Here is a 23,726-nt window from a genome sequence, read left to right as displayed (position 1 = left end):
TTCAAAATAACATTTGGTCAAACTGAAATATCTTTGTGGGCTCAAAGCTTCACTTTGTATTCAGGCTTTGTTATTTTCATGAGTAAATCATACGTTTGCAAAGGTCCCCTAGATTCTGTTTACTGCTGGGCTTCCCGTGTCCACGTCTCAACTGAATATATTCTGTGTTTTTTATGATTAGTTGTGTGTTTTTCTAGTTTTACTCACAGCAGTTTGGTATAATAAAATCCTGTGGCCTGAGCTTTACAGAGAAACGATTGCATGTGCAATAGCAACCACTGGCCACTGAGAGGCGCTAGAACCCTGCTCAAGAAATGGGAGTCTTGATGGCGTGAGAACAAGTTTAACAATAATTACCATTATAATACGTATAATAAAAAGCATCTGAAATATTGGAGCTTTATGTTTACTCACTGTGAGGTCAAATGTAAAAGATAGTTTGTGTTGTCTTGTGACACACATCAATTGAATGGTATTCAGCGCTGGGTGTAGCCAGATCCATCACATTCTGCACCTCTGCACCTGACACATAAAATATGCTTTGTGCCACCGATGGCTCTGAATCTTTGCAGAAGAAATGGCAAAATATGTCACGAACAAAGCGTTAGACAACCCACTCAGGTATTTTACTACAGGCCTATAGCAAGGAAATGTTTCTTTATGTAATGCTTATTTTAAAAAAGTTATGCAGTCCACTAAATATCTACAAAAGCTCAAACAGCTGACTTACTAAGCATATAAATAAGTAATAGGTAATAATAATAGTAAACTGAACTTCTTCATCCTCATCAGTCTGTCAGAAGTATTTCCCTGATTGTGCAACAAGCCTTTTCTCAGTATGCCTACTTTATAAATAGCCTTTTTCTTATGACAATTCTGCCCCAGCATTAGTAATCACTCAGGGGTGGGAGTTAAATGTCAATGAGTGAGGACACTTCCTGCGGAAGGTGGAATTATGGGAAGCGGAGGGAAATGCATTAGATGAAGGCGCCTCAAAAAATTAGAAGAATTCTTTGGCGAGATGAAAGATTAGGCCTAGTGGATTCATGATGTGTTAAGGAATTTTAATCAGTGCGAGCGAGCGGGACAGTGGATACAACAGTGGGTCCCTTTTGAAACTCACAGGTTGCCTGGGTGATACCAGGTTAGGTTGACCTGTGAGACTGGTCTGGCCAACTCTGATTTGCCGTGGCGTTGATATTGTCTCCTTGGAGCATGGACATGGAGCCGCTGGAGCCGCCGATCACATAACCTCGATGACTCACCATCCCAGGGTTTACTCTCTATCCCCTTCGGGGCCTTGATGTCACTTCTTGTGCAAGAAGAAGAAGAATAGCACATTATAATTCATCTGCCATTCTGTGTGTTTGAATTAGCATTTCATTATGTGAGCAAGTATCTCAGCGATATTAATGATGTCATGTTGTTAATTAATTAAACAATAATATCTTGGCCCAAGCCACGGATGGTGGTAGCTAAGATGAAGATCACTGCATCATGTTCCCCCCCAAACACACACACACACGCACACACACACACACACACACACACACACACACACACACACACACACACACACACACACACACACACACACACACACACACACACACACACACACACACACACACACACACACACACAATGAATGCATTTCACAAGCTGTGCCCCACATTGACTTTCTGGGCACATGAAGACATTTCGTAAAAGCACTGAAGACAAAACAACGGCTCATCGATGACAGCCACGATAAGTCTGTTTCGGTCCAGTCCAGGGATTACCTGAGATCAGGCACGCACAAGTTCTCCAGCCTCCCAGAGAAGTATCTATCAGGGAATCACTTAACTGGGATCATTTGATGGGATCATTTATTGACATTATTGATTTGGATCTTACTGGGAATTAAGGTGTAGCCTGCTGTTTTTAACTGGCAACCACCGACTCCATTAGGCTACTGCTAGTGTGGTGATGATGATTTTATCACCTATAATGCTTTTAGGATGGGACGTTAAGGATAAAGTGAATAAAAGAGTTGTGTCGCTTTTTTATGTGTGGTGTTGTAATCTATAGAGAAATTGGAGTCAATCTACATAGAAATATTTGGGTATTATAAATGTTCTGTACAACAGGAAGAGATATACTATACAGTGTATCCCGTCAGATACGGAGTAAAATTATGGTGTGTTTAAATTGGCATTAAATAAGCAAGCCTATGTAAACAAGTATCCAGAAATTACAGCAAGCCCTTTAAACATGAACTACATAAATAAAGAAGCAAAAATCTTTCTTGAAAGACTTTTATCTACTCAACAATGTGACTTTGATCTAGCCTTCTTAGAATGTGCTGTAATTCTAAATCATCCACTCTCACAGTGACTATTCAGAGAAGTCTGACACAATCTATATATAAATATATATATATATATATATATATATATATATATATATATATATATATATATATATATATATATATATATATAGGCTTCTTGTCACCACAAAGCATGGTCTATTTTTGATTGAATACGGTGACAGTTTATAGCTAAAAAAGGAAGAAGAAATTGCGGTGTGTTTGCTGGCTGTTTTGCCCACTTTTTGTGATTTGTAAAATGTTTGGGGTTGAATGGAGTTTAAACAGAATTCAAAAGTTTAAAGTCTGAACGAAGAATGCAATACAAAATAAAAATATAATTAATTTACATACATTTTAATATTTGAGAAAGTCTACGATAACAAAAGTGACTGGATAAACAAAGGTGACACAGTTTGAACCTAGTATTATGCTAGGCCTAGCAATATGATGAGCAGCAGATGTAGTTTAAGCATTAGTAGTAAAAGTAGTATAAGTATGACAAGTACCAGTAGTAGAAGTAGAATGATAAGTAGTAGAAGTAGAATGATGTCGTAAAAAATATATGTCTTTTAGTTTGATAAGTAGCTTACTAGTATAATTTATACTAGTATTGGTATTATGAGTAGTTGTATTAATATCGTAAGTAGAAGTAGTATCTGTATAATACAGTATCAGTGTAAATCATCATAGTATTGGCATGATGAAGTATTAGTATTAAAACAAAAGTAAATCATTTATGGTTGTAACTTGAAGATTCATCCAGAACGGTGAAGGCATATACTGTTGGTATCTGTGGAGTCTCGGTTTCATATTGAACAAATCGTTTGTGCAGATAGCATGATGTGAAAAGTATCATTTTTAAGTAGCTTGAGGATTTAGAAACCTAGCCTGCCTGATTGTGTTTGTCTACCAGAAGCAGAAAGCCAGCCATGTACGAAGAAACTAGCTACACACCATTGAGGGGACTTTTTTGTGAGAAATCACTCTTATGTGTTAATGCACATACAGTGTATCTACTAATGTATGCTTCTATTCATCGCATGTATCATGTGTGCTCTTGATACATGATATATATACAGTATATACGTAATCTAAAAGAAGAACAAATTGGTAATTGTATGCAAGCATAGCTTCACTTATTCATATCTCTTAGTTCTGGTGACTGCATGTGTCAAGCCAGGTTATCTGAAAGCTATCATTTCCCAGATTGTGTCAGCTCTATAGGTAGGCAGTCAAAATATTATTCACGAAGAAACTTGGGGATTTGAAACAGAGGATTATAGGCAGCAAATGTTACCTATGACGTAAAGTGCTTCTGAGGTAGAATGAAAAAGGAATTGCGAAATAAGGAAGACGCCCCGGTTTTATCCCTTTCAGCCCATGAGTGGGTGCTGTGGAACGAGTAGCAACTTGTTTGTGTGAGCAGAAGGGACGGGACAGTACTGTTCTGCCTCCCTCCCTCATTCCAGACCCAATGGGGGTCATGGAGGATGGAGGGGCCTGCGATAAACAAAAGGCATACATTCTTTATTCCTGAGAACTGACACACACACACACACACACACACACACACACACACACACCCACACACACACACACAAGCGCATACACACACAGCCACACACATATACACACACACCCACAAACGAAGGCACACACATACACACACAACAAGAATAAGCCTGCCCACTAAGGAAATTAGTATGCTATGCAGCAGAAGGGCAAATAGTAAATGCCCACCCACCACCACCACCATCTCACACACACATGCAAGCCTTTAGAATTATAACTAAGCAGCCAGGAGGCAGAGAGAGAGAGAGCAGTGAGGGGGTGTTGTGAAGGAGGAGAGTGTTTGAGGGGAGCTAAAGGAAGCGATGATGAACAGACGAGAGTGAGTAAGCGTGCGTATGCCCAGACAGTATATAAAGCTGGATAACAAGAGAAGATAATAAGACCTTAAGAGCTCCCATTGATTCTTCAACAGGTACGGTAAGCCGATACTAGTAATTAGGCCTGTTGGCCTTCCTTCCCGAATGGTGTTACCATGGTTATAATAACAATTGTGAAGACAAGCTCTTGAATTGGATTGGTATATTGTGTGTGTCATGTGCTCCTTAACAAACTCAGAAAACCACAAGGTTCTTCTGATGTGTATTTTCTAACATGATGTAGTCATATGGAGATATAACAGTTAACGTTATATCCTTCCTTGAAAGGCAGGGGGTTAGATTTAGCTTGGGTTCCCACAGAACCTTACTGGCCTGCTGCCAGTTCAGAGCAGACTGCTGGGCACCGTCCTCTCATCAACTCATCATCAAAGACTGGTTTCAATGAGTTCAAAGTGCGACCAGAGCAGTGTGCGTATGTGTGACCAGGGATGACCATTGATATACCTGCTATAGAAAAAGCCAACTATAGTTTGTCTTTTCGTTTTGATGACAGCTTTTCAACTCTTTCACTACATGCTCTCAGTTAAGACTTTCATCGATGTGACATTGGCCAGCTGTTACATATATACACTCACGGTTCTAGCAGAAAAAAATAAACTCTAGCTAATGCATTTTGTCATCTTCTTGTTAAGCCCATGCTCCTCTTGGGTGCATAGGCCACTGACAAATATCCTCCATTTCACTCTGTTTATGGCTTTTCGCTCAAGCTCTCCCCAGTTGAGCCCACTCTCTGACATTTCTGCCTCTACACTTCTTCTCCAGCTTTTGCTGGGGCGACTTCTTTTCTTTTTTTTCTTGGGAGTTCCATTTCAGGGCTTGTCAGGGGATGTTTGTGGTAGGTTTTCTGAGGGTATGGCCAATACAACTCTACTTTCTTTTTCGGATTTGTAGTCTATGAGGCATCTCACCATGAACAAGCTTAAAAATATGAATCTTGAATCATGATTCTTGTCGATTCTATTTGCAGAGATGATACTGATGGTGTTGCTGTACAAGAGCCTGGCCGTGCTCCAGCTCTTCCTGACCCTTGACCCCTCCCTTCGGCTCACCCACGCTGCCACCGTCCCCTCCCCCATCACCCGCACTGGTTTCCTGTTTGTGACTGTCCCGGACGACTATAACATTGACTACCCCGACGGCTTCAGCCATCCCCCCAGCGCGGCTCCCCCCATCAAGCCGACTAACGTTCCACACGAGCTGTGCCAGTACGACCCCTGCCAGGAGGACCAGGCACCCTGCTCCGACCTCTCAGCCCAGAGCGGCTGCCTCTGCCCGGGCCTCAGTGGGGCCTCCCAGCCCCCCCGCCCCCCGCTGCTCCAAGGCCTGCTGCCCCCCGGCAGCGGGGACAGAAGTGACGGCGGTGTGGTGGTCCGCTGGTGCGCCCCGTCCTCCGTCGTGACCGGGTACAGAGTGGTCGTCGATGACAACAGAGGCGCGGCCCTGGAGTTCCCGGCCCGGGGGCGGCGGGGGCAGGTGGGGGTCCTGGAGGCGGGGGCCAAGGTGTGCGTGGAGGCGGTGAACAGGGCCGGGCACAGCGCGGCGTCAGAGGTCTCCTGCTGGCAGTACCAGGCCCCCCCCAGGCTCAGCGGCTCTGGGATGGTCGGGCTCATAGGGGGCGGGGTCGCTGTCCTCCTTCTGCTGGTCGTCACGGCGATTGCCCTCCACCGGAGACGCAGAGCCCGACGGAATACAACCGAGACCAGAGCCGAGGGACTGGGGAACCCCTCCTACAGCACAGAGGGAGGGCTCTCTGAGACATAGACAGGCCGGGCAGTAAGGAGGGAGGGAGAGGACAGATGAGCAACAGACTAAAGAGGGACCCAAGCTGAATGACTCCTAGCTCTATAGGAACTGTGTCAGGGGGATGATGGTTATATACAGGGTGCGATTTGTGAAAAAACCAGAGGGGGGGATAATTTTGAGAAACATTTTAAAATGTTTCAAAATGAAGACGGACCCTGTGTATTTTGGTTGTTAATTATTACGATGTAATGGTGAAAATACTTTGGGTGGGGGGGATAATTTTTATCCCCACCGAGGATAAAAATAATTCAGCAGAGGGTAGGACGTGTAAACCAGAGGGGGGGATAATCCCCACCATCCCCACCGGCAAATCGCACCCTGGTTATATAAGAATCTTACAATCATGGTACTGTTAATATAGTAGGCCTAGTGCCAGCACAATTTAATTTGGAGGATGTTATGGCGTAACACTACACTGCACAAACAGTGATTGATATGTGAAACTGCAGGTTGATTTGCTGGCAAATCCTCTGGCTTAATATAGACACAAATCTTCGTATTGTAAATATTTTTAGATTTTACATTTTTACAATGTATTAACCAATCTTATGAATAAATTCATTCATATGCTATCGAAAGTCTCTGTTCATTTGTAACGTGGATGCATTTTGAAACCTGGTGCACGTACATAGACAGTGACAAAAGTGCTTCGCTTGGCCAGTGTCTCTTACTTTGAAAATTATTTTTGCCGGCTATTAAGGCGGAAGCTCTGTCTTGATTGGTCATGTATTTTTCAAGTGGTACGTAGATCCCGCCTCTCTATGGTGTCTCAACCTATTACTTGTCTCCACAATAAAGCATTCGGGGAAGTTCTCGAAACTGTTCACGACCCATCGCTGTACTGCTCACCTGTCGTAATGGCGAATACAGGTAACGTGGAGTTTATATGTCAGTGTTTAATGCTTAAATGCTTTCTATTTACTTCATGTTTCACGGATGCGTCCGCTTCCGCATAGTCAGAGCTATACAATTTATCAAATGCGTCTGTATATTGGAAAATAATGTAGTTCATCAGGAAGAGATGATAAACCTAAATCAATTCAGAATTAAATCTAGAAACGATGCTTTAGTGATTTTCCCTATGAAATGTAAACTTGATGGGAAATATTCATTGTAAGAAGGAAAGCTGTAGGACACTTCAAAAAGCTGACATTATGGTGACTCAGCATAAAAGATTCCCTCATGTACTAAAATTATATACTACTTTAATTACTTAGTCATTAATTATTAATAACCATAGGCGTGGTCCTTTCTGGTCAGAACTGTAGTATGGGAATTGTGAGCTCCTTTCGGATCTGGTGACTGTGGTCAACCATTCCACATAATAGTCCCATGGGCACTGTTTTAAAGATGTCTTTATTTTGGTGTAGACCATTACATTAAACTACTCCACAATACCAATAGTGAGAGTAATCCATGTCTTAAGAAGTATTGAGTGTCCTCAACTGTAGGGCTGGGTATTGCTAGGTACCTCACAATTCAATTCAATTCGATTCTTTAGGTCTTGATTCGATTCGATTTCGATTCGTTTTGATAATGATCCAATTGATTCGATATTGATTCAATAATACGTGCAGATGACAAAAATACCTAAATATTATTTAGAATTAACCATTTTATTGTGCTTTAACTAGCAAAAAGGGAATACACCATTGTATAGTGTTGTTCCTGAGCTAAACTTGCAGCATAAAAGTAATAATCATAACATGGACAAATGTAAAGGGCATGTACATTTAGGCATACTCGCTTCTAGATTACAATGACTCAGTATGCTTTTTTTTATTTTATTTTTATGGAAATAATCGATTTCAAAGAAATTCTGAATCGAAATTGAATTGAGAACAAATAAATTGCAGTGCATTGATGAATCAATATTTTTACCCAGCCCTACTCAACTGGATTCGCTCAAGGTCAGCGATGCTCTTGCAGCGCACCTGTCGAGGACCTTGGAGCATAGAGGGCAGCTTTTGTGATAATTAATCAATCATAAATCACTATTTTTCTCAAATCTCAGCTCAGGTTGGTCCAAACAGTGTACTTACCTCAGTACCTAAGTATTGTTTTCCCTCTCCATTTACAGACGGAAACCAAATCTCCTACACTGATCTCAAAGCTCTGCTGGAGAAGAGCCAGAATCTCTTCATTGTTGACGTGCGTACTAAAGAGGAAATCGACAAGGGCCGCATCCCCGGGTCCATCCACGTACCTGGTGAGATGACATATATGTAGATATTACATATGTAATATCACATATTACATTCAGTGAACATTAAGTAACATATGTAACATGTAATATTACATATGTGGAAACAATTACAATTGGGAAACCTGTGTATCTTACATTAATTACAGAGCATCATTTGTTTTAATTACCCCAGAACCCAGACTGAAAGCAAAGGCCTGTAACAGTTTTTTGGACCTCTCATATAACCTCATTATTTCCCTTCCCTCCCTCCCTATCTATCCTTTTCCTTCTTGTCTCCGTAGTGGATACTGTGGAGACTGCCTTTGCGCTGGACGCGGCAGAATTCCAGGCTAAATACGGGGTGGCAAAGCCCCCCCTGGACGCCCCCGAGCTGGTGTTCCACTGCCAGATGGGCCGCAGGGGGCAGCTGGCCACAGACAAGGCCATCGCCCTGGGCTTCCAGAGGTAGAGACCTGCTACATGTACACTAACAAAGTTTGGGGTCAACCAAACAGTGCTTTTCTTTAAAAAATAAGGACATCTCGAGGCGACCCCAAATTTTTGAACGTTAGTGTGTACATGTGCATACACACACCGCCTACGATCAAACAAGCAGCCCTGAGCCATTGAGGATGGTTTTTTTTGCGTGTATAGTCACTGCCTCTTTGATGCGTATGCTATGCTTGCATTCATATAGCCTGTGATGTATTTCTGTCCAACCCTTAGCTCAGAATTAAAAAGGGAATACGTAATTATGCTGTCATTTTGTTTGAACAAAGCGTGTTTGTCTCTTGCAGTGCACGCAACTATACCGGTGGATACAAGGAGTGGTCTGAGAAAGAGGGGAAATGATCCCACTTGATTAAAATCGACATCTACATTGAATAATATACATTTATAAGCAGAATATATATTTTTTTTTTGCTCACAATATTTATTTCCTGTAAAATGTGTGCATTCTTTGGATCATTTGACTATGGATTCAATAAAAATATGTATCCTGTGAATTTCCATTATTTCAGTTACATCTACAATCGACATCTGGTACTGAAGATATCTCTACAGCTGGCCTACGATCATTTAAGCTTTTATATTGATATGTTGATATGAATTGTGAAGGTGTGACTGGAATGTCATATTTTACTTTGTACCCTCACTGTCATGTACATTTACCTTTAACACACACTTACACACACCTATTTACATTACACTACCAATGGACCACAATGGAAATAAGTATCAGCATTATCCTTATGTCATGTTATCTTTTTGTCCTTATGTAAATTTGTATGCTTACCTTTGTACATGTGTCAAGAATTTCAATCAATGAATCAATCATACAAGACAAATAACCTTTTAACCTGTTTCCTAGTTCTCTTGTTTAAATTATGACAGTTCCAATATTTGAAGTGTAACAGAGGTAGTACATAGTATGACATGTCACTGCATACGAAAATGTGTTTTGGAGTTTCAGATAGCATACCCAACTAATTATATATATAACTAATTATAATATCTGAGACACAAAGGACCACCATTTAGCGAATCACACTTAAACCATGTTGTGGTCTGTTCAAGAAGTCTGTTCAAGAAGTCTGTTTTGCGGAGTAATGCTTTTTTTTTAATTTAAAACTAACTGGAGGCAAGTTTTATATTATTTAATTTATTTAGTCTTTTGAGAGCCTCTCCCCCAATTTCGTTGCACTTTGTGCAATGACAATAAAGAGATTCTGATTCTGAAGTTGGTAATAGGTATAGTAAAGAGGCCCTTTGCATGCAGCCCTGCGCATGCGTGCCTGGCTTTGCGTAAAGAGCGGCTAGAGGCGCGAAATGCAAACGTGACCAAAATGGGGTGGCCTTTTGGAGACGATATAGCAGCAATGAGGATACTGAATGAGATTCAACGTGTAATATACGTTATTCCCACACATCTTGACACATTTACGAAAACGAATTGAAGACAATTCGCATTTTCATTTTTTAGAGATTTAAATGTGGTATTTGAAGGGACACCTGTCGGAACATGTGACGTCAACTTAACGCTAACGTCACCTGGCTAACGCCTGTGAGCTACCTTAATGGGACAGTTATGGAAATAACATTTTGTTTTACGTTTTTACATTTCAGTTTATGCGGTTGATTATGCTTTTAAGAAGGCAAAGAGGATGTAAGGGGTTGAAGTCTGGAGAGGGAGGACTGATGGTCGTGCTATGGAACAGCAAAGAGTCGTACGGAGTCGACCAATCCAGGCCTTTGGTTGGTAAGCCAGCAGGGAAATATGAATTATTATAGAACATATACATCCAGTGCCATGATGAGGTTTACATAATGTATGAGCTGTGTGTGTGTGTGTGTGTGTGTGTGTGTGTGTGTGTGTGTGTGTGTGTGTGTGTGTGTGTGTGTGTGAGAGAGAGATAATTACCTTTGGCCATCTAAATTCTATAATAGGACATAAAACATTGGCACATTGAACTAGTCTGGCTAACGGCTATTGCCAGACCAAGCTCAATCGTAGATTGCACGCTTCCCTGTCGTCATTGTGTTAAACCAGCCAATAGCGCACGAAGGGGAAAAGTCAGCTTGGTGATTGGCTCCCGCAAAAACGTATCAGAAGCAGAAAGAAATGTATTGCTCTTCTCCTTGTGCAGGGCGAACTTAAATCGCCGGCAGAATGGGCGGGGCTACCCAGTCTAACATTGAACCAGTCCCAGCTCACAGTTTCTAAATGGTTGGCAGATGTTTCTGGTTCTCCGATGGGAACAGATCTGGTGTTCGGGTCCGTAGCAGCTGCTGGTCCGTGGTGCGAAGGGTTCGCTACGGGGAATCTCAAACCTGGTGGGTCCTCACCCCCAGACACACACACCACAGACACACACACACTCCCACACGTATAGTATGGATATAGTTCCTGGAACACTACGCCATTTTGACCTTTGGTTTTATTAGGCTTCACAGATCTCATCCAGAAGCTGTTTCCTTCTGAAGACCAAGGTCCAGAGCCGGACCAAGAAGAGCTCTGTGGCTTCACTCACATGCACGGCCCCATCCATCTCCTTATCTCCTTTCAGGTCCCATGTTTAAAATACTATAATGGATCTCTCTTAAAGGGGTGGTGTTATACCCCCAGGTGTGAGTGATCAGCCGTTACAAGTACAGTGTTTTCCTGTGTTTAGGTGACATCCAAGTGGCCACGTCCACCTAGATGTGTGCTGGATAGATCATTCTACCAGCCTACCCAGTGGACCGTAGCAAATGTTGCTGTTCTATCCATCATACATCTAGGTGGACACACCCACTTGGGATGTCACTAAAACACAGGAAAAGTCATCTTTTCAAAAAGCTTGTAATGGCTGATCACACTCACACCTGGTGGCATGATATCACTCCTTTAAATAATAAATTGTGATGATCTCTATCTTAGTAACTGACCTTTAACTAATCTCAGAAGTTTTCTTCATTTTCTGTCCACTACATTCTTGGTTATAGCCTCATAACTGACCATATTATCATGGTTAAATATCTTTTATGGCTGCTCGTCTTTTTGAGCCATGCAGGTGAAAGTGGCGAAACAGTTTGATCGGCAGGAGTGGCCTATTCACATAGAGGCATTCCTACACAAGCTCAGCCTGACCAATGCACGGGTATGAACAGACCTTTCTCTGATGTCAACGCAGCATCTCAAAGCTAAAGTCGGCTCTATTGTACATTTCTTCACATGAACCAGACATACAAAGTAATGAAAAATACTTTTCTCACTATCCAATGGTGAAAGAGATAAAATGCACAGGCACAACAGAAAACAAACAGTGCAAAACACAGTAATAGCAGCAAAATATACAATGTATCCAGCTCATCAGTCACCAGTTATTTGACGTTCCATATCTTACACAGGTGAAAATACACTTTAGCTGTAAGTCGTATCAAAAGAGGCTCCAGAGAATTTTCAGGTAGGACAGCAGTATACTATTCATTAGGATCTGCATTAAAATGTACTATTTAATGAATGTGTCATACATCTGTCAGTAATATGTTAAAAGCTAAACTGTTGTTTTTCTGGGTTATATTACACAGTGGGAAGATACAGTGCAAATTAACACTGAAAGATCAGTGGTCAACATTCTTGGATGTCACCTCCAAGTCAGTCACTGTACTGCTACTGTACAAAACAGATGGTTTATGTTGTTTATCATTTACTCATTTACTTAAGGTCCCCTGTGGTTGTCGGTCTTCTGATGTGTTTGGTGCTTAGCAATTTTTGCGTAGCAATTTGTTGTGTTATTTATCAGTGCAGTCATGGCATTTGAAGCGGGAGACTTCAAATATAATATATATTGGTCAGTGTATAATGTTTTGTGGATGTGTCTGTAAATTAAATAAATTAAATTACCGATCAAATGCGTTTGTATATTAGAAAATAATGTATTGAATCAGGAAGAGATGTTAAACCTAAACCAAATCAAAGTTTAATCTAGAAACGTATCTTTATATAGACTTTCTATTTAGCCAGATAGACTAACAGTTAACACTTGAGAGTCGATAAGCAAATTGTGCCTCCCACTAGAACAAACTGAGCTGAATGTGTATCGTCCTCTTTGTGTAAGGCCTGGGGTGAGCGTGGGGGAGAGGCCTTGGTGTCACGGAGGTCATCCTGTTCCCGGGGAGCGGGTGTCTCTCAGCATCCCGCCTGCAGCCATGGAGAGAGGCCTCTACGGGGAGCTCAGTCTCCAGCCGGTGGCCCTGTTAGCCCCCTGTGTGCTACAATACCCCAACCTGGCAACCTGCCTCACACACATACAAATATCCTTTGCCCTGTTATACCTGTCAGATGACGGCCGCACACACACATAAACACATGTGTAGACATGTGAACACACAAGCATGCACCAGGTTGTTTCTTGACGGTGTGTGTGGGCAGGTGGAGGTGTACGGTCCCAGTAACGTGCCCGTAGCCAGCCCCCCAGACTTCCTCCAGCAGCTGTCGGTGTATCTGAACTGTGAGGAGCTGGGCATCGATGGCATCCTCCGCTGGAATGACCCCACTGGTAACAAGGAGCATCTAACAGACAAGATACAACAGATATGCGGCCATACCTGACAAACCATTTGCTCAGTTATTTGCAAAGACATCTGCATTAGGTAGTGATTTATTGTGTTCCACATGCATAACCTACTGTCTAAGGCAATGACGATACTAAATATCTTATTCTTGCATTCATGAATTTCATTCATTTATTCTTTTGATTTCTCAATCGATCTATATAGAATAGTCAATGACAAACAACCATTATAAATAGCAAAAACAACTCGCTATTTTGCTTTGTTCTTAGGACGGGTAAAACCACACATGGTTGTAGTTACGCAAAACAAGTCTTAAAAGGAGTGGAAAAACTATTTTTACAACGCAAGGCAGAGCAGCCAGTTTTTGCTTGTGTTTTGATTTCTCTTTAATCTGAGAGGTTGATGTCTACAGTATATCCCCTGCAGACCTCCAGCCGAGAGGGGGGGCCACCCTGGCAGTGGGGGGTGAGACTGGGCCAGAGGGAGGGTGTAGCCTGGCCTCAGTGGACCAGAGCCTCACGCTGCTCCTCTTTCTGCACCACATGGACCCATTTACCTCAGAGCTCTATGATGTTATAGGTGAGGGCCAGCTGCCTCTCTCACCACCAGCTCAGCCCCTCCTCCCTGATGATCCTCTCTCAATGTAGGATCCATAGTTCTAAATAGATGTGCTATACACTCAGAGTCCCATTGTTTTATAGTTTCACCATTAACACAGCTGTATACCATCCGTATAACTAGTGCAGCACTGGAAGCTGGAATTTAAACTAAATGTTTGCCATGCCTGTTTGAGCCACTCCTGCGGTCTATAGAAAGCAGCATAAGCCTTAACGGAGAAATCCGGTGTAAAATGGATCTGACGCGTCTATATGCACTTTTTTGCTCCCAAACGAACATTCCAACTCGTTATCATACTAAACATATCCCAGATCCATTTCACACCGGATTTCTGCTTTAAGTATGTGAGCATTTCCTCCAGCTACAGAAGAGCTGTTGGAGCACCACCTGGAGGCGATACTGAACAACAACAGGCAGGCAGTGATGGCCGCGCTGCAGAGGGAGATCAAGAGCATTCTGAACGCTCACAGACGGAGAAGCAAGGCAATAATAATAATAATAATAGCTTGGACTTGTGTAGCGCCTTTCATGGTACCCAAGGTCACTTAAGGCAGGCCATCTCGGATACAAACACTAGCCATTGGTGTATCGACTAACACCCTCATACTGGTGATAATGCTGTATTGTGTATGTAGGCTATGTAAAATGCATTGTGTAATGTACGATTCAGATATTGTGTGGTTTTGGATGCTCTATGTCATGCTAGGCCAGTGAAAAGATCTGCTCAGCATTTGAGGTGATTTCTAGCTCTGCTCTCAGCATCGTGAGCAGCAGCAGTAACCTGGATTTCAGGGCTGCCTGCCTCAGTAACATGAGGGTAGGTCAAGCCTCATGTATAAGCCTTATGTTCGCATTATCTTCATTTATCAGCCGACATTGCTTTTAATTGATTCCCTAGTGTCCATGTAGATTTAACGTCAATAGGTTTCACATACATCTTATCTTTGGTTGAGATGAAACCAACATCTGTCCTCCAGGTGCGTGACACCCATGGGCTCTCACTGGCCCTCCGGGAGACACAGGTGAGGGTGACCTCATGGAAGTTTGTTCCGAAGGCCAGGTGTTACCCGGTACAGCAGGTAAGGAACATATCATAACCCCAGACCATGAGCCAAAGGCTGTGCTCTTTATCTTTACCGTTCCACTTTAAAAAATGAGGTATTTTTTTGATGAACTTCACAGGAAGACACGCATCCCTGCGGCAACAAGCCGACCCGGACAGAAATGTGATCCACTGACACCTGGTGGTGGTTTGGTTAATAAATATCAACAGTTGGGTGTTTCTTCAGATACATTGAAAAGATACGTTTTACATTGTATATGTTGAGTAGTTCAGTGTTAGTTGTTCTTGTTGTTGTACGTGTTTCTCGTACAAAGCACTGAATGCAAACAGGCCTTGTTATGCACTATATGTAGTCAGTTGAAAGAGTAAAGAGATGCAGAAACTGTACGATATCTGTCAGTGTTGTACTTTCAGAAATATTTACGCTTTGAACTTGAACCGAACCAACCGGTAAAACAAGCTTGACGGGCATATAGGAAACTCATCACTTTGTGTTAAGTATGGCCAGAAGGCACTGCCTGGGGCGCCCTAAGGCTCACCTGGTAGAGTGCGTACCATTAAGGCTCAGTCCTGACCAGTCCTGGGTTCGATTCCTGCCCCCCGTGGTCCTTTGCTGCATGTATCCCCTCTATCTCCCATACCGTCCCGACTGACTCACTCAAACACAAAGCATAATTTTATTTTTGAAAAATAAAGCAGTACATAAATCCGACACTAGGTGGCATTGTTTTAACTCTTGACTTCCGCCGCAGTGCTTCCGCCTTGTCCGTCCGACAGCGAGTTTTCGCGGTAAAATGAAAAATACGGAGACTGTTTTGGTGTCGGTAATACTCGTCATGCTTTTTTCCTTGTATTTCAAGTTGTTTTAAGCTACGTTATTTTGTATTCAAGCTACATTAACCAAGTAGTGTTGGTGGGAATTGAGTGCCTGAACGAGCGAGCATTTCTGATATATTATCTGTCCGTTGTATGACATTAGATTAACACGAGTTCTGCTAGTCAAGATACTCTGGGTTTAAATAGAATACAATTATAACTTCACCATGTCCGAAATAAATATCGAAACGCTAAAGTCCGAGCTAGAAATGTTTGACATCGACTACGACGACGAAGCTATATTGTACAAGTGTAAGTAACATCATGTAATGCAATATGTGCATGCCATTACTAATGGATATTAATATCAGGAATATGCTATCTTAGGTCGTCTTGGTGAATAAATTGCATTTTCTGTTCCTTTCGTAGTGTTGGAACAGTCCATCTGCAATAGACTGGAGGGCGATCAGATGGTGCTGGAGTGGGTGGCTTTCAGCGCCACCAAGGGGGGAATGAAACTGAGCATAGACAACCTAGAACAGTTTGAGCACGAAGTGAGTAATGGTTTACTTTTTGTACACAAATACAAGACATCTTGGTAAAACTTGGTCGCTCAGAACCAAATCACCAACTAGTATCTATGTAACAATTATCCATTTCCATGTCTTCTCTTTTCCAAATGCAGGTTTTAAGCAAGAAGAATAAATTGAGACAAAGCTCAAAAAAGGAGGAATCACATAATATACCCAGAGACATCCACACACTGCAAGACCTGTATCCTTTATAAACGTATACTATATGTTATATCTAATACCAGCCTTAATGAGAGACAAACGTTAGCAACTGCATTGTTTTACGCCTTAACATATTTCTTCCAGAATTAAATCAGAAGAAGCGGAGGATAATCTTTTGGATTCTTACTCTACCCCTGCCAAGGTGTGCTCCATTTGCCACACTTTGCTGTATTGCTCACACAATGTTTTCTTTATTAATGTTTACTAACTAGACCAGGGTTGGGGCGGCAGTACCTCAGGATGTAGAGCGGGTTGACTGGTAACCAGAAGGTTGCTAGTTGGATCCCCTGCTCCTCCTAGCTGAGTGTCGAGGTCTCCCTGAGCACGACACCTCACTAACTGCTCCCGACAAGCTGGCTGTCGCCCTGCGTGGCTGACTCCGCTGTCGGTGTGTGAATGAGTGGTTGTTAGTCTCTTTGGATAAAAGTGTCAGCAAAATCCCATAAATGTTAAATGTAAAGGTATGTCTACAGGGATCCCAGAAACGTTCGCTGAGCACCCCAGAGCATCCCCAGTCGAAGAGGAGTGCAGCTCTGCTGGCCAGCCCTGGCCTGCTGCTCTCGCCAGCCAGCTTCTCCCCCAGGTACCCTGCACAAGCACGGAAGTAAAGAGAGACGGGAGGAAAATATAATTCATAGAAAATATAACAACCCAAATTAAAACTACACATACTTAATGGTCACAGACTTAAGCATTATCCTATTTTGAGGAAGGCCCTTCTGTGTCTTTGCAGTGGAACCCCTTCCCAAAAGTACAGCCAGCGTGGAGCAAAAGGGGAGGTGGTGGTGAAATTTGGGTCCAGCGAGGGCTCTCAGTGGGCGGAAGGAAACGGTCGAGGTGTCGGGGTGAGCCTGGAGCTCCTGGAGGGCCCTGAGGAGTCGCTCCGCTCCAGCTACAAGTTCATGTTCCAGAGGCTGAGGGATGTGCGCAATGGTGAGATTCAGAGAGGTAGTGCCAAAATGTAGTGCCATTTTATCTGAGTGGCAGGTAGCAGTTTAGCAAACACCCTTGTTGTTCTAGTGTGGGTGAATTGGTGAGTCTGGTTTGTCACCCCCAGTGCTGACAGACAAGATCGAGGAGCTTGGGGAGACGCTGAGGACTCACTTCAACATCGAGGAGTTCTCCCCCGCCGCCCTACCCGCCCAGGTACGAACGAGGCCCGACGGCTCTGAGGGAACTTCTACAATCTGTTCCACGTTTACAACAGATTAATGCTTTTCTGTAGAATTGCCCCAACAAATATAAGATTATCTTATAACATATGTTGTGTGTGTATATATATATATCTATCATATAATTGTGTATGTATATTATTGAAATGCATTATATTTGAATGTGCAAAACAATATAAAAAGAGCCTCAAAAGGCTTGTATGGAGATCATGACCTTTTGTTTTTGACCTCAACTCTTTCAGGACAGTATTACCATCCTGGGTCAGGTTTGCTGTGACAGCAAGGGGAAACTGAACGCCCAGTCAGTGGTGTTGGAGGCGGGGCCAGAGCATGGGGCCCAGCTGGTGCCTGTGGACCTATCAGAGCTCAAGGAATACTCTTTATTTCCTGGTCAGGTGAGACACCTTTCGAATTTCTCCATGGACCCTTTTGATGATGATACATTATGATATATTATTATATACTATAGGTTGAGTTTCTGTCAGGCTTCCTCAAGGTCCTATTACATTAAACAGGGATTACACAGTGTGATTGTCTATCAGATGAATGTAGTGTAGATACTCCCCCGTCTAGCTCCTCCTCCGGGTTGCTCTCTCTCCTTAGGTGGTGGTGATGGAGGGGTTGAACACCACAGGAAGGAGGCTGGTGGCGTCCAAGCTCCACGAGGTGAGTGGGAGTGGCTGTCTAATATCTCAGTGGATTTAATTGTCTGGAAACGATGGAGCTATAACTGTAGCTACAAGTTCAACCCCTAGATGATGCTAATGGGATAAGGGCATAGTGTAGGTTGAAGTTGAATGATTTGGCTGGTTTTCTAAGACCCCTGGTTCGTTGTTGACCTTGTCTAAGTCCAGATGTCAAACATACATTGGTTTTGTTCAACAAAGTTCCACAAAAACAAGCGACTGAGGCGCGAGCTGTTAGAACTGTTGAATGTTACATTTCCTCGTTATTAGCTTTGTGCTGAAGGGTTTATTGCCTCAACCGACAGAGGACTGCCAAGGTGAGGTCAAAGTGGACTTCATGTTCAGTTGACGGTCTCTTTCCACGTAATATAGTGAAGAGCACTTCATTTTGATTCAGAAGTGAATGCTTCTACTGCGGTCTAATCCGTTCAAAACGCCCCCTCCCCCCACTGTCCCTCGTGACTTATTGAAATGATGCTTTGTAGTCAGATCTCCGAATTAGCAAACTGCCTAAAGCACTGCCTTTGTTGGGTTAACACAGAATTTAAACTATTGGAAAAAACGACCCAGTCAGGGCAGTTTGTTTGAGCTAACCCGGGTTGGAACAATGCAAAAGTGCCTTGCCATAGACACGGTCAACTGGGTCCTGGAATCCAAGGCCAAATCCTCATCTATTTCATTTTATTATTTCATTTTATTGTATTTGAAGCACTTTGAGTCTGCCTCGTGTATGAAAAGTGCTATATTAATAAAGTTGCCTTGCCTAAAGGATATGTTTTAATATGAACTTGATCAATACATTTTATTGTTGTTTTGGTAGGGACTTCCCCTTCCTTTCTACACGCCTGAGGTGAAGCAGGAAATGGATGAAGGTAAGCGGTGTTATCTAAGTACAGATCTAAGTGCAACAGCATGCACTGTTCTGATTTAACTAGTAGTAGACGGTGTACACTTACACTTGTTTTACTCCTTTCCCACTTAATAACATACAACTGAGACTCACACACTAACGTGTTTGTGTTTAGTTCCAGAGCCGGTGAGCGTGTTGGTGGCCTGTGGGCCGTACACGCCGTCCGACAGTCTGACCTTTGACCCCCTGCTGGACCTGATCTCGGTCATCGTCAGGGACCAGCCAGACGTCTGTGTGCTGGTAAATTAAAAATAATAAATTACAGACGCTGTTCCGTTGCTGTAATTATTCGACTTGTTCTTAAACTCTCCTGTTTCTGCGTCCTTCCAGCTGGGCCCGTTTGTAGACGCTAAGCATGAGCAGATAGAGGTATGTGTTCCTGTGTGTCTCTGGGGGCTCCGTGTCCGCCCATGTGTGTATATTACTCTCAAGATGGGCCCCCCTCCGCTCTGACAGCCCAACCCCTTCATATTCACAGGAGAGTCATTACTGGTGTTGGCCTTCCCCGCACTGCCTCAATTATCTCTTCATTCATTATAAAAGGGTTTGTTACCTTTCGCGCCTGAGCTTTTCTGGAGGCCTGCTCATCAAATTGTGCTTCATTCTGTGGACAGTGCTTCACAGCCGTGTTTTGAGTGGTGCTCAATATCCACACTCCTCAGGGAGTATGTCAAAAGGCTTTTCAATATCCGTTACGGATGAGAATGTGTGCTGTGCTGGATGAGGATGGCATTGAAGCTTAAATACTGCGTGTTATCCGTGATATGTTAAAAGCGAGTACTGAATTTACATCGCCTTACTAAAGACATTTACTGTTTTCTCCACAGAAAGCCCAGGTCACCGAGACGTTTGAGGCCATCTTCACCAGGTGTGTGGAGAGCATCGTGGAAGGCACCAAAAGGTAGGATTCACCATAAACCGTTCATCCTTCATGCTGAAGTCAATAATGCTGCAGTGATCCGAGCTGTCCTGAGCGTTAACCCTGACCCTCTGGCCTGCAGTGTGGGATGTCGGCTGGTGTTTGTGCCGTCCCAGAGAGACGTCCACCACCACCCCATCTACCCCCAGCCCCCCTTCAGTCTGCCCGACCTCAGCAAGGACCAGGTGAGCCCCCCCGCCCTCACACTTCAGGCCCCTCCCCCTCCACCTGTCACACCTCTGGCCCCTCCTCGTCACACCTCAGGCCCCTCCCCCCCCACTGTCACACCTCAGGCCCCTCCCCCCTCCACTGTCAAACCTCAGGCCCCTCCCACCCTGCCACGGCACACCTCAGGCCCTTTCCCCCTCCAATGTCACACATCAGGCCCTTCCCCCCTCCCCGTCACAACTCAGGCCCCTCCCTGTCACAACTCCAACCTTCCCCCCGCTGACCTCAGGCCCCTCCCCCCTCCCCTCACACCTTTCATATATCCTCTTAGATCTTTGTGGGAATGTGTTGTACAGCTCTCATGTGTCCTCCTCTGAAATGTGTCCTGATGGTGTCCTGATGTTGTCGTGTTCCCTGTGTCGCTGCAGCGTGTGACCATGGGCCCTGACCCCTGCACCCTGCTGGTGGAGGGCGTGGCCCTGGGGCTGACCTCCACAGACATCCTGTTCCACATGGGAGCCGAGGAGATCAGCTGGTGAGCAGATCCTTCAGCCTGAGGTTTACGCCATGATGATCCTCAGCACACACCGACTCACCCTCATCACCAACTCACCCTCAACACCAACTCACCCTCATCACCAACTCACCCTCAACACCAACTCACCCTCAACACCAACTCACCCTCAACACCAACTCACCCTCAACACCAACTCACCCTCATCACCAACTCACCCTCATCACCAACTCACCCTCATCACCAACTCACCCTCAACACCAACTTACCCTTACCAACTCACCCTCATCACCAACTCACCCTCAACACCAACTCACCCTCACCAACTCACCCACATCACCAACTCACCCTCATCACCAACTCACCCTCACCAACTCACCCTCATCACCAACTCGCCCTCAACATCAACTCACCCTCACCAACTCACCCTCAACACCAACTCTTTATCAATCATCCTCATTATCAACTCATCACCATCACCAACCTGTCCTCATGATCAATTCTTCACCATCACGAACTCACCCTCATCAACTCATCCTTAATGGTTTCTAGGTTAGAGATCTTCATCGCTATCCCCACCCTAGGGCTGGATGCATTTGCACATATTATTTTATTCACTTATCTCTCCCTCTTATTATCGGCCTCTGATCTCTTTAAATGATCCATTCAAAAGGATCCATTAATAATAACTGTAGTTGTTGTTCTGTGTAATAACTTTATTGTTTTGATCTTCAGCGCTCCTGGCTCCGACCGATTCTCACGCATCTTGAAGCATCTGCTGACTCAGAGAAGGTAAGTGTAGGATCAATAGGTCAATTAGTGAAGGTCCAGCTTTCCCTTCGATGCATACCTCATCAAATATCCACAAAAAATAATCCACCGGACCACGACGTGAAGTTTTAAATGTTTACTTGTCAAAGTCAAATACAAAAATCCTTTTCTACAATATGAGGTTATGATTTGATGTGAGAGAGGTCAAAAAACTGTGTGGCTCCACGCTTTTTATTCCTGACTGTCACAGGTAGTTAACACAGTAAAGTTCCTCTCACACTTAAAAATAAAGTAACTAAATGTGCGCATACATCAAAAATAATACAAGTGAATTTCAAAATAAAATTCAATATATTTGAAATTACCACAATTGACTATTATATTATTTCACTTTGAAAAACCAAACATTATCATAAAATATGAACTTAAATAAAGCAAATAGGCATTTAGGCTCCTACAGTAAGAATAACCAAAGACATCAGAATGGCAGTCACACCGGGGGCTTTTAGTTTTTGAACCACCTGTTGACTCAGAGAAGGTAAGAACAACCAAATACATCAGAATGACAAAAACACTGGGGGCTGTTATTTTGAAAAACCTTTTGACTCAGAAGGTAAGATTAACCAAAGACATCAGAATGACAGTGAGACGGGGGGCTTTTATTTTGAAACACCTGTTGACTCAGAAGGTTAGCGTGCAGGAATACCCAAAGGCATCAGAATGACAGTTAGACGGGGGGCCTTTGTTTTGAAGCTGTTTTAACGGACCCCCTGTGGTTGTACAGCTACTACCCGCTCTACCCCCCTGTGGAGGACATGAACATGGACTACGAGAAGTTCCAGAGCTACGGCCAGATGCCCCTCACCCCCGACGTGCTGGTGGTCCCCTCGGAGCTGCGCTACTTCATCAAGGTACGAACGCCGCTCCTCGTACCGCTACAGAGACCCACCCTGAGGAGGGCCTTCTACCTCTAAACAGGCCCTCAAAACCACCTCCTCAAGACCACTTTCACCACATAACCTCCTTCCCTTCCTCCTCTTAACTATTCCTAGTTTTAACTACCTCTTTTAGTTTTTTAGCTACCTATTTTATTTTATCTTTTTACTTATATGCATGCTTGTTAAATGATTTTATTTTGTTCACTCTGTAAAGCGTCATTGAGTATTAAGAAAAGCACTATATGAGTTTAATGTATGTTATTGTTATTATTACTACTGAGGGTTAAGTAGACACTGAGGTTTTTTCTTACTGCAGAACAACCTCATTCATGTAAACCTTCTCCTCTAGGAGGTGATTGGCTGTGTGTGCGTCAATCCCGGCCGTTTGACCAAGGGCCAGGTGGGCGGGACCTACGGCCGGCTGCTGATCCAGCGCAGCAGTCAGTCAGAGGACGGGCAGAGGTCCAGCCCGTGTCTAACCTGTCAGGTGGTGAAGATCTAAGGAGGGTTCCAGAAGGTTCTGGTTCAGGGAGGGCCCCACGGTGGAGGCAGAGGAAGGTGTGCTGATGTAAAAAGAAGGAAGACTGTAACTGAATTAATGCCGGGAAAAAAAAGTTTTGTTATGTAACATTGAATTAAATTTGAGGCCACAACGTTCTCTGCCCTGTTGTACATCAATCCAAATCGTTTCTTTTTCAATAAATTATTTTCTTTACTTGTTCTGTTTTTCTTTGAGATACCACAACTGTTGCATATACAGTGGGGCAAAAAAGTATTTAGTCAGCCACCAATTGTGCAGGTTCTTCCACTTAAAAAGATGAGAGAGGCCTGTAATTTTCATCATAGGTATACCTCAGCTATGAGAGACAAAATGAAAAATAAAAAAAAATCTAGAAAATCACTGTCTGATTTTTAAAGAATTTATTTGCAAATTATGGTGGAAAATAAGTATTTGGTCAATAACAAAAGGTCATCTCAATACTTTGTTACATGCCCTTTGTTGGCAATG

General features: G+C 43.4%; 4 protein-coding genes across 6 annotated transcripts; all 4 read left to right on the top strand.

Moving 5' to 3' along the window:
* Window positions 1-4,102: 4,102 nt before the first annotated feature.
* On the top strand, window positions 4,103-6,671 carry LOC307081665 (leucine-rich repeat neuronal protein 4). Its single transcript, XM_079744916.1, has 2 exons — window positions 4,103-4,337; window positions 5,270-6,671. Exon 2 carries the CDS (start codon window positions 5,272-5,274, stop codon window positions 6,061-6,063), a length of 792 nt encoding a protein of 263 aa, XP_079601042.1. The 5' UTR covers window positions 4,103-4,337; window positions 5,270-5,271; the 3' UTR covers window positions 6,064-6,671.
* A 189-nt stretch (window positions 6,672-6,860) lies between these two features.
* LOC307081378 (thiosulfate:glutathione sulfurtransferase-like) lies at window positions 6,861-9,293 on the top strand. 2 transcript variants are annotated; one of them, XM_079744534.1, is made up of 5 exons: window positions 6,925-6,975; window positions 7,991-8,065; window positions 8,186-8,314; window positions 8,593-8,755; window positions 9,088-9,293. In XM_079744534.1, exons 1-5 carry the CDS (start codon window positions 6,963-6,965, stop codon window positions 9,140-9,142), a joined length of 435 nt encoding a protein of 144 aa, XP_079600660.1. In that variant the 5' UTR covers window positions 6,925-6,962; the 3' UTR covers window positions 9,143-9,293. The 2 variants fall into 2 exon arrangements, with proteins under 2 accessions (XP_079600659.1, XP_079600660.1); XM_079744533.1 differs by lacking the exon at window positions 7,991-8,065 and having other exon boundaries at window positions 6,861-6,975.
* Window positions 9,294-11,451: 2,158 nt separating this feature from the next.
* top6bl (TOP6B like initiator of meiotic double strand breaks) lies at window positions 11,452-14,746 on the top strand (the record flags this gene model as incomplete). The annotated part of the gene is made up of 8 exons (XM_079745299.1): window positions 11,452-11,931; window positions 12,182-12,237; window positions 12,362-12,427; window positions 12,892-13,087; window positions 13,206-13,332; window positions 13,775-13,927; window positions 14,328-14,449; window positions 14,726-14,746. The coding sequence occupies exons 1-8, from the start codon at window positions 11,839-11,841 to the stop codon at window positions 14,744-14,746; spliced, it is 834 nt and encodes a 277-aa protein (XP_079601425.1). The 5' UTR covers window positions 11,452-11,838.
* Window positions 14,705-23,432, top strand: pola2 (polymerase (DNA directed), alpha 2). 2 transcript variants are annotated; one of them, XM_079745352.1, is made up of 19 exons: window positions 14,705-14,783; window positions 14,944-15,045; window positions 16,275-16,399; window positions 16,531-16,619; window positions 16,724-16,781; window positions 17,113-17,222; window positions 17,373-17,572; window positions 17,697-17,785; window positions 18,054-18,206; window positions 18,415-18,477; window positions 19,318-19,369; window positions 19,523-19,647; window positions 19,738-19,776; window positions 20,235-20,308; window positions 20,409-20,511; window positions 20,923-21,029; window positions 21,744-21,800; window positions 22,564-22,690; window positions 23,067-23,432. In XM_079745352.1, the coding sequence occupies exons 2-19, from the start codon at window positions 15,003-15,005 to the stop codon at window positions 23,217-23,219; spliced, it is 1,767 nt and encodes a 588-aa protein (XP_079601478.1). In that variant the 5' UTR covers window positions 14,705-14,783; window positions 14,944-15,002; the 3' UTR covers window positions 23,220-23,432. The 2 variants fall into 2 exon arrangements, with proteins under 2 accessions (XP_079601478.1, XP_079601477.1); XM_079745351.1 differs by lacking the exons at window positions 14,705-14,783; window positions 14,944-15,045 and adding an exon at window positions 15,832-16,157.
* Window positions 23,433-23,726: the final 294 nt, after the last annotated feature.

The sequence above is a fragment of the Pollachius pollachius genome (genome assembly GCF_949987615.1).
Source record: "Pollachius pollachius genome assembly, chromosome: 10".
In the NCBI taxonomy this organism is placed as follows: domain Eukaryota; kingdom Metazoa; phylum Chordata; class Actinopteri; order Gadiformes; family Gadidae; genus Pollachius; species Pollachius pollachius.
The sequence above is the reverse complement of the archived record's forward strand: the minus strand, read 5'-3'. Positions and strand labels throughout refer to the sequence as shown.

Bases quoted from the DNA above. Each gene is read 5' to 3' on its own strand.
- LOC307081665 (XM_079744916.1), top strand. From the start codon at position 5,272: ATGATACTGATGGTGTTGCTGTACAAGAGCCTGGCCGTGCTCCAGCTC.
- LOC307081378 (XM_079744533.1), top strand. From the start codon at position 6,867: ATGGTGTCTCAACCTATTACTTGTCTCCACAATAAAGCATTCGGGGAA. The intron at 6,976-8,185 runs GTAACGTGGAGT...CTCCATTTACAG, and splicing joins TGTCGTAATGGCGAATACAG to ACGGAAACCAAATCTCCTAC. The intron at 8,756-9,087 runs GTAGAGACCTGC...TGTCTCTTGCAG, and splicing joins ATCGCCCTGGGCTTCCAGAG to TGCACGCAACTATACCGGTG.
- pola2 (XM_079745351.1), top strand. From the start codon at position 16,073: ATGTCCGAAATAAATATCGAAACGCTAAAGTCCGAGCTAGAAATGTTT. The intron at 17,573-17,696 runs GTGAGATTCAGA...TGTCACCCCCAG, and splicing joins GCTGAGGGATGTGCGCAATG to TGCTGACAGACAAGATCGAG. The intron at 20,309-20,408 runs GTAGGATTCACC...TCTGGCCTGCAG, and splicing joins ATCGTGGAAGGCACCAAAAG to TGTGGGATGTCGGCTGGTGT.